The sequence below is a fragment of the Schistocerca americana genome, chromosome 1, assembly GCF_021461395.2.
Source record: "Schistocerca americana isolate TAMUIC-IGC-003095 chromosome 1, iqSchAmer2.1, whole genome shotgun sequence".
Classification (NCBI taxonomy): Eukaryota; Metazoa; Arthropoda; class Insecta; order Orthoptera; family Acrididae; genus Schistocerca; species Schistocerca americana.
The window spans coordinates 1120957422-1120974167 of NC_060119.1; the positions used below are offsets into that span (position 1 = coordinate 1120957422).

General features: G+C 40.0%; 1 protein-coding gene across 1 annotated transcript in view; it reads right to left on the reverse strand.

Moving 5' to 3' along the window:
* Positions 1 to 2037: 2037 nt before the first annotated feature.
* The window catches only part of LOC124552170 (vesicular glutamate transporter 1-like), a 34733-nt gene continuing 20024 nt past the window's right edge, over positions 2038 to 16746 (reverse strand). Inside the window, exons 2-3 of the mRNA XM_047126497.1 lie at positions 3323 to 3458; positions 2038 to 2487 (exon numbers count right to left, since the gene is read on the reverse strand). Coding sequence (XP_046982453.1) covers positions 2462 to 2487; positions 3323 to 3458 — 162 coding nt within the window. The 3' untranslated portion in view covers positions 2038 to 2461. The remainder of the gene's footprint in view (positions 2488 to 3322; positions 3459 to 16746) is intronic.

Below are 16746 nucleotides of genomic sequence, written 5' to 3' on the forward strand. Positions count from 1 at the left end.
AAGGAGAGCAGATTAAAATGTCAGTATGTAGCTTCTTACGACAAATAAAGACTGAAAATTTTACACCTCAACAAAGTTGAGAAAGTTAATGTTGTTGCAAGCTAATCAAATGAACTAAACATTGACTAGGAAAAATGTAATCGTCAAAGAGGCTGAGCAATCGTTGCAAATGCTTTGCACGTGGTCTGGTGACAGTGTAATGATGTATGAGCAAAGTACCCGTCTGTTAATGCAGTAAAATATACAATGAACAAGTCGTCCATTACATTGTAATTTCGTGTTTAAATAAATGTTGCTCCAGAAGTTGGACCATAATGGAATACAGGCTGTGGCTCACAACTGGTCCACCTCCTACTTTAACAACACACAGCAAATGGTCATTATTCAAAGTGCTGAAAATGGCTATGATGTGGGGTGTGAGTGGGGCATGGTTAAGTGGGGGAGGGGGGGGGGTGGTGTCCCAGGGATCAGTGTTGGGGGCACTCCTATTCTGTATTTATATAAATGATATGCCCTTTAGTATTATGGGTAGTTCTAAAATATTTCTGTTTGCAGATGACACTAGCTTGGTAGTGAAGAATGTTGTGTGCAACATTGGCCCTGTTGCAAATATTGCAGTTCATGACATAAGTTAAAATCGTGTAGAAAATAAACTAACTCTAAATCACAGTAAGACTCAGTTTTTACAGTTTGTAACCCACCAGTTCAACAAAACCCGACGTTTTAATTTCTCAGAATAGGCATATGATTGGTGAAACTAAAAAGTTCAAATTTCTAGGTGTACACATATATAGTAAACTGTCGTGGAAAGCCAACATTCAGCATCTTGCTCAAAGACTGAATGCTGCATTTTTTACTATTCAAACAGTATCTGAAGTAAGTGATCATTCGACACAAAAATTAGTCTACTTTGCTTATTTTCATTCGCTTGTGTCATATGGTATTATATTTTGAGGTAACGCTTCCCATTTTAAAAGGATATTTTTGCCTCAGAAACGGGCAGTTCGAGCAATAAGTGGTGTACGTTCGCGAATCGCTTGTCGACCCCTGTTCACTAGTGTGGGTATTTCGACATTGGCCTCTTAATATGTATATATTCTTTACTGTCGTTTCCTGTTAACAACATCAGCTTATTCCCAAGAAAAAGCAGCATTCACTCAGCCAATACCCGGCAAAAATCCAACCTGCGTTTGGATCGGACTTCCTTACTCTTGTGCAAAGCGTTGTGCAGTGTACTACAGCATCCATTTTCAATAAGCTACCTCAAGAATTCAAAAGTTTTAGCTGTAATCCACACATTTTCAAATCGAAATTGATGAGTTTCCTCATGGGTCGCTCCTCCTAATATGTCGAGGAGTTCTTTGAAAAATTAAGCTTATTCTTATTGTATAATTGATTGCGTTTACTGAAACTTACGGCTTGACTTTTTTTGGTTCATAAATATTTTAATTTTATCTGTTATTACATTTACGTTGCAATTTCAAGTATTGACACGTTCCATGACTGTGGAGATTTGCACCTCAAGTTGGTCCTACGGAACTTGACGTCTAAATAAATAAATAAAAGAATACACACAACAGAGGAGTTAAACGATTTTAATACAACCCTCAAAATTGGATTTGGAGACAAATTCTCTATTGATGCACACTCTTTCCACATTCCTAATGATTCTCCTTGACGATGTGACCTATGGGGTACAATGAATGAATGGATGAATCAATCAATCACTACGTGAACGAATGCAAAAAAAAGAGATGTGCACTACGAACACGCCATCACAATAGTGTTTCCGGTGTAGAATAAAAATATTCAAGTGTCTACGGTCATACTCAAATGCTTTTACTTAGTATTAATGTGGGGCGTCTTCAGAACTATATAGTGTAAGACAGAGCCATTGAATAGTAAGGCGTTTCTGTTGAAGAGAAGTTTATTAATTTTTTATATCACAGAAAAACTTACATTGTTCTAATAGGAAGTAAACTCTTATCACAACTTCTGGAGAGACGCTTCTCAAAACTGAAGCAGAAACAAGCCATGCAAAAACAATATCCGCGTCTCACACTTACACAGATATAATTACGGATTCCTCAGATCTCTTGGTCTCGACGGAATCACATCTTCATACATCAAAGTTCTTCAGGTACATCATGTTAAGTTAGATTAAGTTATAGTTTCACAGCCACTTCTCTTGTATCATAACTGTCAACCTTCTGTTGTAGGTGTAGTAGTTCATGCATATATGATGTGGATGCTACATTTTTTATTGGCATGTATACATTTGGTATCGAATAGAGTATGTTTCTTCCAAGTGACGTTGGTGTGTTACTCAAGCTGCAGGAAAGGTGTATGTTTTGCAGAGCTGTCCTTTCCTGTGATTTCTTTATGTGTAAAGTTTTATTGTGAAGAAACTTTTGTTTCTCAAACTGTATTCCATGTGGCTAGCGGCGTCTCTTAGAGTTGCTCAAGCTGCAACCTTTTCTATAGTTTCTGGAAAAGAAAAAAAAGAAATTTCATTTGTTATTTGCGAGTTAACAATATGGTCAACTAGTTTAAAAGTGCTTGTCATGTACAGTATTTCCCGACAACACAAATTTAAACGCAGAGCTCTCTGCACTCTCAAGTGTTCCAACTCAGCATTTGCTTCAATATGGCTTTGTAGAAAAATGGAGACCTGCCGTTTTTAGACGTCTTGGTCCGCAGTAAAGGTGACGGTTTCGTGGGTCACAATGTGTTCCTTAAAGCAACTCACACTGATCTATATCTGCAAAATAAGAGCTGCCACCACCCATCCCAACGCAGTGGAGCATTACCGACTCTTGGTCGCAGGGCGAGAGTTATCTCAGATCCAGAGACCATATCAGCAAAGCTTATACGTCTTCACTATGTGTTTCTACATTACGGGTATTCTGATTAACAGATTCGAAATGCGTTTCAACCGGCACACACTAAACCTCAAGAACTGCCAGAAGAAACGGGCAATTCCGTCTTCTTATTTCAATATTCAAGCGTTCTTCAACCTTCTGAAGTGCAATGAAATCCACGGCTCGATTGCTCTCAAGTATTAATTCAGTTGCGCGCCATGTTGCAAAAGTAAACTAGACGTGATTGGACTCAAAATTTTCACGCCTATGTGCACGATTACTGGTGCAAACTGCAGGCAACTGGCTCACGTAAACATGCCCACGTAAACACTATACAGATACATGTTACCAAACACCACGATTCGGCAACTGATGATAAATATTAACGGAGTATGACAATATACTAACAACTTAGAGAGAACTTCTAGAAGCACTTTAGATCTAGTATTCATGGAACTCACCTTTGTTCTTTCCTCTCGAATAGTTAGGGGCGTTCCAAGGTTGAACTTCCCCATCAGCGAAAATAACGAAAATCAGATTGCCCACGAAGAAGACTCCAGCTGCCGTGAGGAACACAATTCTCCACTCTTGAATGGTCTGTTGGAAAGAATTCAGAAAAGCTCAAAGTTGATGGAACAAATGTTCTCACAAGTTGATGATAAAGATCTCCAGTCACTAGTTTACTTTAACTAACAAGCTCAGAAGTCACAGCCAAACTAAATAAAACTGGCTTCTCACTGATTTGTGCAGAAATGCAGCTGTAGTAGTTACGCAAGTAATGGGGTAAAAAGACTTCTGGCACACTTTTGATGTGAAACAGATGTTGTTGTTGTTGTTGTTGTTGTCTTCAGTCCTGAGACTGGTTTGATGCAGCTCTCCATCCTACTCTATCCTGTGCAAGCTTCTTCATTTCCCAGTACTTACTGCAACCTACATACTTCTGAATCTGCGTAGTGGTCTCCCTCTACGACTTTTACCCTCCACGCTGCCCTCCAATACTAAAATGGTGATCCCTTGATGCCTCAGAACATGTCCTACTAACCGATCCCTTCTTATAGTCAAGTTGTGCTACAAACTCCTCTTCTCCCCAATTCTATTCAATACCTCCTCATTAGTTATGTGATCTACCCATCTAATCTTCAGCGTTCTTCTGTAGCACCACATTTCGAAAGCTTCTATTCTCTTCTTGTCCAAACTACTTATCGTTCATGTTTCACTTCCATACATGGCCACACTCTGTACAAATACTTTCATAAACGACTTCCTGACATTTAAATCTATACTCGATGTTAACAAATTTCTCTTATTCAGAAACACTTTCCTTGTCATTGCCAGTCTACATTTTATATCCTCTCTACTTCGACCATCATCAGTTATTCTGCTTCCACAATAGCAAAACTCCTTTACTACTTTAAGTTTCTCATTTCCTAATCTAATTCCCTCAACATCACCCGACTTAATTCGACTACATTCCATTATCCTAGTTTTGTTTTTGTTGATGTTCATCTTATATCCTCCTTTCAAGACACTGTCCATTCCGTTCAACTGCTCTTCCAAGTCCTTTGCTGTCTCTGACAAAATTACAATGTCATCGGCGAATCTCAACGTTTTTATTTCTTCTCCATGAATTTTAATTCCTACTTCGAATTTTTCTTGTTTCCTTTACTGCTTGCTCAATATACAGATTGAATAACATCAGGGAGAGGCTACAACCCTGTCGCACTCCCTTCCCAATCACTGCTTCCCTTTCATGTCCCTCGATTCTTATAACTGCCATCTGGACTCTGTACCGTACAAACTGTAAATAGCCTTTCGCTCCCTGTGTTTCACCCCTGCTACTTTCAGAATTTGAAACAGATATGATCGTTAAATTGAGCAATTAATTACCCTCTCCACTAAACTACTGTTATATAAATTAATTTATCACTCCCTAGATATACCTATTGGCATGGTAATTCATTTATGACCCCCTGGGAAAAATCCATCCCTCTGAGAATCTCCGAGCCCTTCCTCTCCTCCTCCACTGCCCTTCTGGGAAAGGGATATTTTTTGTCACCCCTTTCCAGTTCAGTTCTGAAACCATTTTCACTTCACTGGAAAATCCCCCACCCCTTCCCCATGCCACACTTTCCCTCTCCCCACCCCCATCTTGAAAATGGCAGAAACATTCACTCCATGCTGAGAGGAAAGATCTCATGATACGAAATTCAAATCAGTGTGAATAATATATTACATAATCAATTTGCATACTCTTTATTTAAGGAGAGACAGAAGGCAAATGGGCTCAAAAAACTGATTTTTAGATTTTTTCGTATCTGAAATACCTGCTGTTTCCTGCATAGAACAGTTTTTGTTTCTTACAAATACGACGATTTTTTTTTGTGAGTTATGATGGTTTTCCTATGCTCTATGCGATCTGGCATTTAAATTCCATGCCTTCTTTTTTGCACTATGCAGAAATAATGCACTGGTGTCTTTTATTCCTTTTATGGTATTTCCTGCTTGTATTGTTTTATCTCGTCAAGGTTTCCTACCCATTCTCTGCTACCAATTCTCATTTTTCCGACCATGTTTTCCATTGTTTTCGAGCGCTATCGGCTGTACTTTCTGAAGATTTTTGCGAGTGAAGTATGTGCTGATCTACATTTTCTATGGCTTAGCACGTTTTTATAAAAGTGCGGCAACTAAAGAAATTCTCACCTAAATTAAAATTCAGAGGTAAATACGTAAAGGTAAATAAGATTGATGGGTCAAAGGCACCAAGAATATTGGTCATAAAGATAATCAGCACCTCAAGAAAGAAACTGCATTGTCTTCAAGGAGTTTTCTTCCCAATCACCTTGGGGAGATGAATACTCATTTGGAAATATTGACCCTTAGCATGCCCTGTGATTTCATTTCCAAAAATATTGTGGCAGATTAAATGGTGGTGATGTATCCTTGGGAGAGAATCAGTGTCTCCGCAAAGTGATTGTGTCTCACCTGATGTAAAATTGTACAAAATATGGTGCAGTTGCTACAACAATGACATCAGAAATGACAAATAATAATTGGTATGAGAACAACATAAGGCTAGTTTATGTTCTCAGATGAATTGTTAAACCGATGGAGGCAGGCAAACTCTTACACTATGTGATCAAAAGTATATGGACAGATGGTTTAAAATCGCACCCTCCATCAGTAATGCTGAAAGTCAATATGGCGTTGGCCCACCCTTAGCCTTGATGACAGCTTCCACTCTCTCACGCATACATTCAGTCAGGTGCCGGAAGGTTTCTTGGGGAATGGCAGCCCATTCTTCATGGAGTGCTGCACTGAGGAGAGGTATCGATGTCGGTCGGTGAGGCCTGGCACAAAGTCGGCGTTCCAAAATATCCATAAGGTGTTCTAAAGGACTCAGGTGAGGAATCTGCGGAGACCAGTCCATTACAGGGATGTTATTGTCATGCAACCACTCCGCCACAGGCCGTGCGCCATGAACAGGTGTTCGATCGTGTTGAAAGATACAGTCGCCATCCCCGGATTGCTCTTCAACAGTGGGAAGCAAGAAGGTGCTTAAAACATCAATGTAGGCCTGTGCTATGACAGTGCCACCCAAAACAACAAGGGGTTCCAGCCCCCTCTATGAAAAACACGATCACAGCTTAATACCACTGAATCCGAATTTTATTGTTGGCACTACACATGCTGGCTGATGACATTCACTGGGCATTTATCACACCCACACCCTGCCATCAGATCGCTACACCGTGTACCGTGAATCGTCACTCCACACAACCTTTTTCCGCTGTTAAGTCAACCAGTGTCTACACTCCATACACCAAGCGTCATTTGGCATTACCGGTTTGATGTGTGGCTTATGAGCAGCTGCTCGATCATGAAATACAGGTTTTCTCACCTCCTGCCTAACTGTCATAATACTTGCATTGGATCCTGATGCAGTTTGAAATTCCTGTGTGATGGTTTGCATAGATGTCTGCCTATTACACATTACAACCCTCTGCAACTGTCGGTGGTCTCTGTCAGTCAACAGACGACGTCGGCCTGTACGCTTTTGTCCTGTACATGTCCCTTCATGTTTCCACTTCACTATCACATCAGAAACAGTGGACCTATGGATGTTTAGGAGTCTGGAAATCTCGCGTACTGATGTATGACTCAAGGGACACCCAATTACCTGACACGTTCGAAGTCTGTGAGTTCCGCAGAGCGCCCAATTCTGCTCTTTCACGATGCTTCATGACTAATGAGGTCGCTGATACGGAGTACCTGGCAGTATGTGGCCGCACAATGCACCTAATATGAGAGAAGTATGTTTTTCGGGGTGTCTGGATACTTTTGATCACAAAGTGTATGTGCATTAGTTGACATTCCAAATCCAACTGCAAAATTTATGACTTACAGTAAAATTATTAGAATTGATGTTGCTGAAGTTTGTAACGTCTCAATGATGGAAGCATCTGAAGAAGAACTCAGGAAAAGCAATAACCATGAAGGTGATGATATTGTGCATGCTTTCATGGCAGGTGGCAGAAAAGTGGCCACTCTTTACTAAATGGTGTCATGACACCTACAGCATTTGAAACATGCAAGGTAATTGATGCAAAATTTGTAGCAGTGAAACTGAAAGAGTGTGAATATATGTGTCAGATGAAATATCCTGGTCCAAGTTGTAGGATAGAATTAGCAGTAGTTTTTAAGATTTTTAATCATTCAGTGGCCAACAGAGGTGTCAGACACACACATTATTTAGAGGACAGTGACCGCAAGGCTTATGAAAGAATCTGTATGGAACAAATCTGTGGTCCTAACGTCACACTTTCTAAATTAGAATGCATTGAGCATGCCCAGAAGAGAATGGTGTCCAGGTTGAGAAGATTACTAAAAGAAAAGTGGAAAATACTACTGGAATATGGCAAGAAAATAGTTGGTAAAGGTCGCCTGACAAATGTTGAAATACATAGATCACATAATTGTTGTGGCTTGGCCATAAGAAATGTTGGGCATGTAGAAAAAATGAAAAAGCCTTATGGACTATATTTTTCCATAAGATTTCCACAGATGAAAATCCTCAGCACTGTCTTTGTCTGAACGATCGTGACACTTGGCGCAAGTACAGGAGAAGTGCAAAATGTGACCACAAATATTCTTTACCTCCAGCGGTAATCAATGAAATTAAACCTACATTTAGAGATCTTCGTAAGACACTTCATTGTAGAAATGCCTTCATGGCCAAACGCAAAATTTAGATGAATGTGGGAATTCTGTCATTTGACTCAGCTATCTAAAACTGTACTTCTTCAGATTTGTGATACTATTTTATGCTTCAGTGAGGGTGTAACAAGAAAACTGAATGTTTTGGAAATATTGAGCATAGAATCTAGTGAAAGTACTGCAAAATCCTTGGTGCAGGTAGATAAAGAGAGAATCTGCAAATCAGAAATTGCTAATTTAAAATGAGGAAAACAAGATAGAAAAGAAGAGGAATCAAGAGAGGAAAAGAAAATCAGTATGATTCAGAAGGTGCTCAGTATGCTCCAGGTAACTGTTAGTGGTAAGTAATTCTTATCGATAAATACACTAAAATTGCAGCCCTAAACTTTAAATTGATTTTTGTCCAAAACTACAATTTTTGATTTTCAGGTACAATTATTTTCTAAATTAATTGGATTAAATGTATGAAATAGGGTCCATTTGTACACAGGATGGCAAAAACTTATTACAAGTGAATTGAGAACCATCACCCCAACAAAAACTGTTTTATAATGATGAATGTACTAAAAAAGTGAAATTTTATCAGTGAAATTAAAAAGTATTTCTTTAAATCCATAAGAGGTATTTTGTTCACTTTACTTGTAAATGCAGCACATATGTTCATTCATATATGTTCAGTCAGTAAAAATTTAACTGCTTTAACACTTACAGATCTTTTGAAAAGTGTACCTATTCAAAGGGTGAAATAGCATTGGCAGAAAAGGGATTGAAATTACTATCCATCTCCCCTTAATCAGTTTGTGGAACACATGGTTCCCTTGCTTGAGTAGAGCTGATTTCTGCATCCCCCGCCCCCACTTTCCATGATGAAATAACTGTAAGTGCTCAGGGATGGAATGACATATGGTATATTAACTGCCGTTTTCGATACTAAATACCAACTACAGACCGGAAGTCAGCGTACTTTGATTCTGATATCTGGGAAACCATCTTCACTCTCTCTCATGTGGTTACTTCCTGTTGTAACATCTGCACCTCAATCCTGTAGACCAAGGTGACGTGCCTACCATGCCTGAGGGACCTCCATTAGTTCTCGTGGTTCCTGACCAAACCATCAAGTGGAGCCATTCCCTAGATCAAGAAATTCCGGACTAGCTACCTGTCTCTGTCTCTATTAAGTGGTTACTTCTTGTTTGTGTGAACACATGTATGAATCAACATGTCCAAAAGTACTGAAAGAGGTCTTCATCCTTCCTCAGAAAACTGCGCTCTTCTTGGTCTAGAGGTAACGTCTTTGATTGGTTATCAGAAAGTCATTGGTCCCGGGTTTGAAGCCTGCCACCACTTTAAATTTTGATTAATAATCAGCATTGGTGGCCGAAGACTTTCAGCATAAGGAGTCACACTATTCTGCCAGTGGCCTTTACGACTGTACTGGGCACTACACATTGAAGTTTGAATAGTTTTGCTCGAGCGCCCGTGTGATATGGCACACCTGTTGTAAACTCAACTTTTAAGGTGAAATAAAACATAAAAAACCATGCAAGCAGTTATTGCGGTGAAATTTAAAATGTTGAGTCACTCATGATGATTTATAATTTAGACAAGTAGTTTTTTTTCGGTATATTCACTAAACACTTAAAATGTAGTCTGAAGGGCTTTTATGTAAGAGCGGCCTTTAACAACTGTTGCTACAACACTTCACTATAAAATTCATATGTTGCAATCACGGCATTCGACAGACTGTTCACAATTCACAAAATACACTCTTATCTGCTATCCTAAACCACTATATTGCACTCCACTTGATCGCTTTCGAATGGAGCTACCAACCCACTACTATACCCCCAGAAGTGTGGCACTTCCAGCTCTTAGCGTTGCTCAGAACCAACTGTCCTCAAAGATGGCAGCCCTATCCACCCTCGAAACGACTGCCTATCTCAAAGCAATGTTTGACAAAAATTACGAATATTCTAGAACATGTATGATATATTGACAAATATGGAAATTTCTGGGCAATAAAAATTTAAAGTTCAGTTTTTTGTATCTGCCACTGTTTTCTCACAAATAATATTCTTGTGGCGTGATTTTGCTGTTCCCAGACTTTTTAATACAAACATAAATAAACAAATACATGTATAATTACTCATCTACCTCTTTGAACTTTAGAATGCTGTCGCTAGTTTCGTCTCTTCAAATACATTTAATACCAAAAACACAGTTTCTCTCAGTTGAATCCCATATTCCGACCTCTCATTCAAAAATGGTACATGTTTTGCTAAATCGACTATGATTGCTCAATGTAGTTCTACTGGCCCCATCAGTAGACACTTTGTTTATATTAATCGGCCAAAGCATTGCCGAGATATTAGCTTTTAAACTTCCATAAATTTACGATTTTTAAGACTACAGTAACATTTAAATTATTATATATTTTTGTGGTGCGTCTAGACAACTTGATTTTACATATTTTTCTGTCCATGAGTGCCAACTCGCACTTCCGTGTCACTCTTAGTTTTGTTTTTATCAATTTTTCTCTGGCGTATAAATCTCTCCGCCGACCGCGGTGGCCACGCGGTTCCAGGCGCTGCAGTCGGGAACCGCGCGACCGCTACGGTCGCAGGCTCAAATCCTGCCTCGGGCATGGATGTGTGTGATGTCCTTAGGTTAGTTAGGTTTAAGTAGTTCTAAGTTCTAGGGGACTGATGACCTCAGATGTTAAGTCCCATAGTGCTCAGAGCCATCTGAACCATTTTTAAATTTCTCCAAGCGCGCAAACACGACCATTTAAGTTACGTTGTGCAAGACGCGACACTTGGCTGCGACTGCGACGCTGCCCCCTCCTCTTTCCCCACCCTGGCAGACGGCGACACGGCCGCAACACGACTGGAGTCGTCGCCGTTTCCCAAGCTCCGGTCGGCGGCGGCGGATTCAAATACATAAGAAAAATAAGAATTCCGATTTTCTTGCTGTAAAAAATACTGTATGTTAATGCAACAAAGTTACATCGGCTCCCAGAGTTAGTTTTTCGATACAGATTCTCCTTTTACTTTAAAAAATTGAAAAGTATCTCTTCCGGTTTTGCGTGTTTTTTTCGCTGTATATTACTTCTCTATCAATTGTGAGGAAAGTAAAAGGCACAAAAAATTGATGTTTGCGTATCTTACAGTTTCACATCACAGCTTGATAATGAGGTGTCTATTTTTCCGATATTCGTCACAGTTATCCCGATACTTAATTTACAAGTAACCTACTGCATAAAATTTGAATTGTGTACAGTGAAAAATGTGGTCGCTGGCTACTTTACGTATGGTTCACGTTAGGTCATACATCGTTGCCGATGAAAAGAAGCTAACATATCGAAATTATTTTTTAAGTTGAGATCAGATTGATATCGATCTCCGTTTCCGAGATTTGGGCTCATATATCTCCGGGAGCGTCGCGACTAGCCGCCAGTTCTGTCGACGCGCAACGAGAATCGTGTGGTCATCACACGATAGAGAATGCATTTGTTTTGTTTCGCTGACACATTTGGACCTAATGAAACCATTTTATGTCATATTCCTCCGGTATGAGTTACTAATATTTCTCCATATGCTCTTGACAATTTCATTTAAAATGCCACGAAACGTAGGTTTCTTAAAGCCAAGTGATCAAGCAGAACCCATTTTCTTGGTTTTGCTGAGGCATCTGAACCTGTTCCAAGCTTTCTTTCTCGTTTATTTCTCTGATACGAGTCCCGAATATTCCTCCATCTGCTTTTGCACATTTCACCTAAAATTCCAATGAAAGATAAGTTTATTAACAATAAGCGCACGCTAGCTTCATTGCATTGTTTCAAGTTCTTGACAACAAGATAGGGTTACACCTTAAACATCTCTAGAATTTTGATTCTGAACGTCTACAGTATACACTGGCAGAAATGTGGAAGAAATAATGTCCGTGCTTGTTCACAAAATTTCCCCAAATTATACTTGTCAGTTTCTCCCATGCAGAAACTTTTGGAACAAGCTAAGGCAACTTTCATAGCCGACTGAATCTTTATTCCCATCGAAATGAACTTCCATATTCTTGTATTCTGACAGCATACATCGTTATGGATGACATCAACATTTAATCCATTTAATCTTGCCAAGCTGCACTCAAAAGATGACTCCAGGATTTACAAAAGACGAATTTCAATTGTGAACTGTGTCAGACCAGAAGGGCCTTGTAAAACAGTAGTGCACTTTTGGCACAAGTTTTTTGAGCACCATCTTCTACCAATGAATTGAAGTGAATGTGACAAATTACTTATTGCAGCATACTGTTTGCGCAATCTGTTGAGAAACGCCTTCCTCAAAAACGAACATCTATTGATTACAGAAAGCTGTACAACAATCTGGCGGTGGTTTTTCACAACTAGAAGGTATCATCAAGACACCAATCTACCGTTTACTTTCAAAGTGAAGGTATTGTAAAATGTAACTTTCTCGTTGTACGTTAGATTGTTCATTTTATAATGTATTTGCCGTTTTCAATTTTTATCGTCACAAAAAAGAGTAATGCGAAAATTGACCTTCAAGTTCATTTTCACCATTCTAATTCTACATCTGCATGGATTATACTGATTTTCATAACAGGTCTGAAAAATTTGCATTAATGGGAAAATATTATATATTTCACTCTCCTGCCAGTTTCAACTGTGCACCAATTTCTTCCCAAATTCTGTCTCTGAACATAGTGTCTCTATATTTAGGGTTCTTCAAATCGTAAAGGCAAGGCTGTTGCGAGACCAGCTCACAGAGCATCACATCCTGTGAGTGGCTCGTTTCAGTTTTCCTTGACTGGCTCGACATCTTCTCGCAGCCGTACGTCTTTGTGTCGTGCGACTTCCGTCGCAACACTGCTCACTGGTGCAGTGCTGCGACAGCTGCCGCAACAGTCGCGCGTCGCATCCCAAACTCGAACTGCGCATGCGCCAGCGGACAGCTTCTGACGTCACGTAGCGACCCGTCGCAGTCGCTGGTGTGCGTCGCGTCTTGGACAACGTACCTTTACGCCTCTGCCTAGCGCCCGCACGGGTTTTTCCAAGGCCACTTACCACTAGCCGCTCGTCACGCCCCATAGCAACCGCCAGTCACGTGCTCTGCGGCAGCAAACTGCCGCTCTAAACTCCCACCACAGCTTGTACGCTCACACCCTGTCAACGAGTGCGAAGGAGCGGTCAGAGTTTCAGGGCACTCTCTTCTCCTTAGGGTGGGAAAATGCTCCTAAAGGGGAAAGAATCAGCAACAATCAACGGCATGAGAATTTCTAGTTAGGGCAATATCAACAGCAGCAGAAAATCGAATAAGTGGAGTAGAATTTGTCTTGAGTAGGATGGTAGAGCAGAGAGCGCGTTACTGTGAACAGCTTTGTGATAGTGTTCTTCTTATCAGAATCGAGCAAACCAGCACCGACATTGATAATTCAGGTATACATGCCGTCATCGCAAGCTGAAAATGAAGTTATAAAAAATGGTTCAAATGGCTCTGAGCACTATGGGACTTAACTTCTGAGGTCATCAGTCCCTAGAACTGAGAACTACTTAAACATAACTAACCTAAGGACATCACACACATCCATGCCCGAGGCAGGATTCGAACCTGCGACCGTAGCGGTCGCGCGGTTCCAGACTGAAGTACCTAGAACCGCTCGGCCACTACGGCCGGCATGAAGTTAGAGAGGAAGTATATGAGGATATTGAAACAATAATGTAGTACATAAAGGGGGATGAAAATCTAACAGTCATCGGGGACTGAAATGCAGTTGTAGCGGAAAGAGTAGAAGCAAAGGCTACAGAAGAATATGCGCTTGGGACATGGAATGAGAGAGGAGATAGATTAACTGAGTTCTGCAATAAATTTCACCTAGAAATAGCGAATACTCCGTTCAAGAACCACAAAAGAAGGAGGTATTCATGGAAAAGCCTGAGTGATATGGGAAGGTTTTAGTCAGATTACGTCATGGTCAGGCAGAGATTCCGAAATCAGACACTAGATTGTAAGATGTACCCTGTAGCAGACACAGACTAAGATCACAATGTAGTAGTGATGAAGAGTAGGTTGAAGTTCAAGAGAGTAGTCAGGAAGAATCAGTGTGCAAAGAAGTGGGATACGGAAGTACTAACGAATGAAAAGATACGTTTGTAGTTCTCTAAGGCTATAGATGCAGCAATAAGGAATAGCTCAGTATGCAGTAAAGTTGATAAGGAGTGGATACCTCTAAAAAGGGCCATCGCAGACGTTGGGAGGGAGTACATAAGTACAAAGAAGGTAACTGTGAAGAAACCATGGGTAACAGAAGATATACTTCAGTTGATCAATGAAAGGAGGAAGTACAAAAATATTCCAGAAAACTCAGGAATAGAGAAATACAAGTCGCTGAGGAATGAAATAAATAGGAAAAGCAGGGAAGCTAAAATGAAATGTCTCCATGAAAAATATGAGGACATCGAAAAGAAATGATTATCAGAAGGACTGACTCAGCATACAGGATAGTCAAAAGAACCTTTGCTGATATTAAAAGCAAGGGTGGTAACATTAAGGGTGTAACTGGAGTTCCACAGCTAAATGCAAAAGAAGAGCGGATAGGAGGAAAGCTTATGTTGAAGGCCTCTATGAGGGGGAAGATTTGTCTGATATGATAGAAGATAAAATAGTAGTTGATTCCGAAGAGATAGTGGATCCAGTATTAGAATCAGAATTTAAGAGAGCTTTGGAGGAGACAGACAGCATTCCATCAGTATTTCTAAAATCATTGGGGGAAGTGGCAACAAAATGACTATTCAAGTTGTTGTGTAGAATGTATGAGTCTCGCGACATGCCATCTGATTTTCAGAAAAATATCATCCATCCATACAATTCCAAAGACTGAAAGAGCTGACAAGTGCGAGAACTATCGCACAACCAGCTTAACAGCTCAGCATCCAAGTTGCTGACAAGTATATCATTCAGGAGAATGGAAAAGAAAATTGAGGACACGCTAGATGACGATCAGTTTGGCTTTAGAAAAGGTAACGTCACAAGAGAGGCAAGTTTGACATTGCGGTTGGTAACTGAAGCAATACTAAAGAAAAATCAAGATACTTTCATAGGATTTGTCGACCTGGAAAAAGCGTTTGACAATGTAAAATGGTGAAAGATGTTCGAAATTCTGAGAAAAATAGGAATAAGCTATCGGGAGAGGTTGGTAATATGCAATTTGTCCTAGAATCAAGACGGAACATTAAGACTGGACGACGAAGAACGAAGTGCTCGGATTAAAAAGTATGGAAGACAGGGATATAGTCTTTCGCCCATACTGTTTAATATCTACATCGAAGAAGCAATGATGGAAATAAAAAAAAAAGTTTCAGGAGCGGAATGAAAATTCAAGCTGTGAAGATATCAATGATACGACTCGCTGATGACATTGCTACTCTGAGTGAAAGTGAAGGAGAACTGGATAATCCGATGAACGGAATATACAGTCTAACGAGTGCATAACAAGGATTTAGTAAATCGAAGAAAAGTGAAAGTAATGAGAAGTAGCAGAAATGAGAACAGCGAGAAATTTGACATCAGGATTGATGGTCAAGAAGTAGATGAAGTTAAAGAATTCTGATACCTAGGCAGCAAAATAAGCTATCATGGATGGAGTAAGGAGGACATCAGAAGCAGACTAGCATTGGCAAAAAGAGCATTTCTGGCCGAGAAGTCTACTAGCATCAGACCTAAGCCTTAATTTGAGGAACAAATTTCTGAGAATGTATGTTTAGAGTACAGCATTGTGTGGTAATGAAACATTTACTGTGGAAAAACGAAAAACCAGAACAGAAGACAATCGAAACATTTGAGTTGTGGTGCTAAAGACGAATGTTGAAAATTAGGTGGACTGATAAGGAATGAGGAGGTTCTGGCAGAATCAGAGGGGAAAGGAATATATCGAAAACACTGACAAGGAGAAGGGATAGGTCGATAGGACATCTGTTAAGACATGGGGGAATGACATACGTGGTACTAGAGAGACTGTAGAGGATAAAAACCGTAGAGGATGACAAAGGTTGGGATACATGTAGCAGATAACTGAAGATGTAGGTAGCAGGTGCTACTCTGAGATGAAGACATTGCAGAGAAGAGGAACTTGTGGCGGGCCACATCAGACCAATCAGAGTGCTGATGATTAAAAAAAAGTTGGCTAATGATAGGGACAAAGGGAGAGTTGGCGCAATTGTAATATCAAAAATAGTGGGAAATAGTCCATTTGCACTACATAACCAAATTAATTATTTAACATTTAACAGGAGTGCAATAGATTGGTTACAACACTCATCATCTTAGGATGATTCTTCTTTGTAATAAAACATGGTTTCAATGTTTGAGAATGACACACAAAAATTTTGGAAATGGAGCAATTAAATGTCTACCACAAATAGAGAGAACATACGGACTCTTCTCCACCATGACATTTCCACTAAACATACACGCAAAAAAAAAAAAAAAAAAAACAAAAAAAACTTCTGATCGCACACACTCCCAACTGCTGCGAAGCACGCGCCATCTGCTGACTGCTGGAGAGCGTCTGTAACATTGGTTGGGAGATGCCCGCATACACATTGGCTACACCAGCAGTTGCGTGCACATCTCCAACCGTACCAGATGCTCATAGT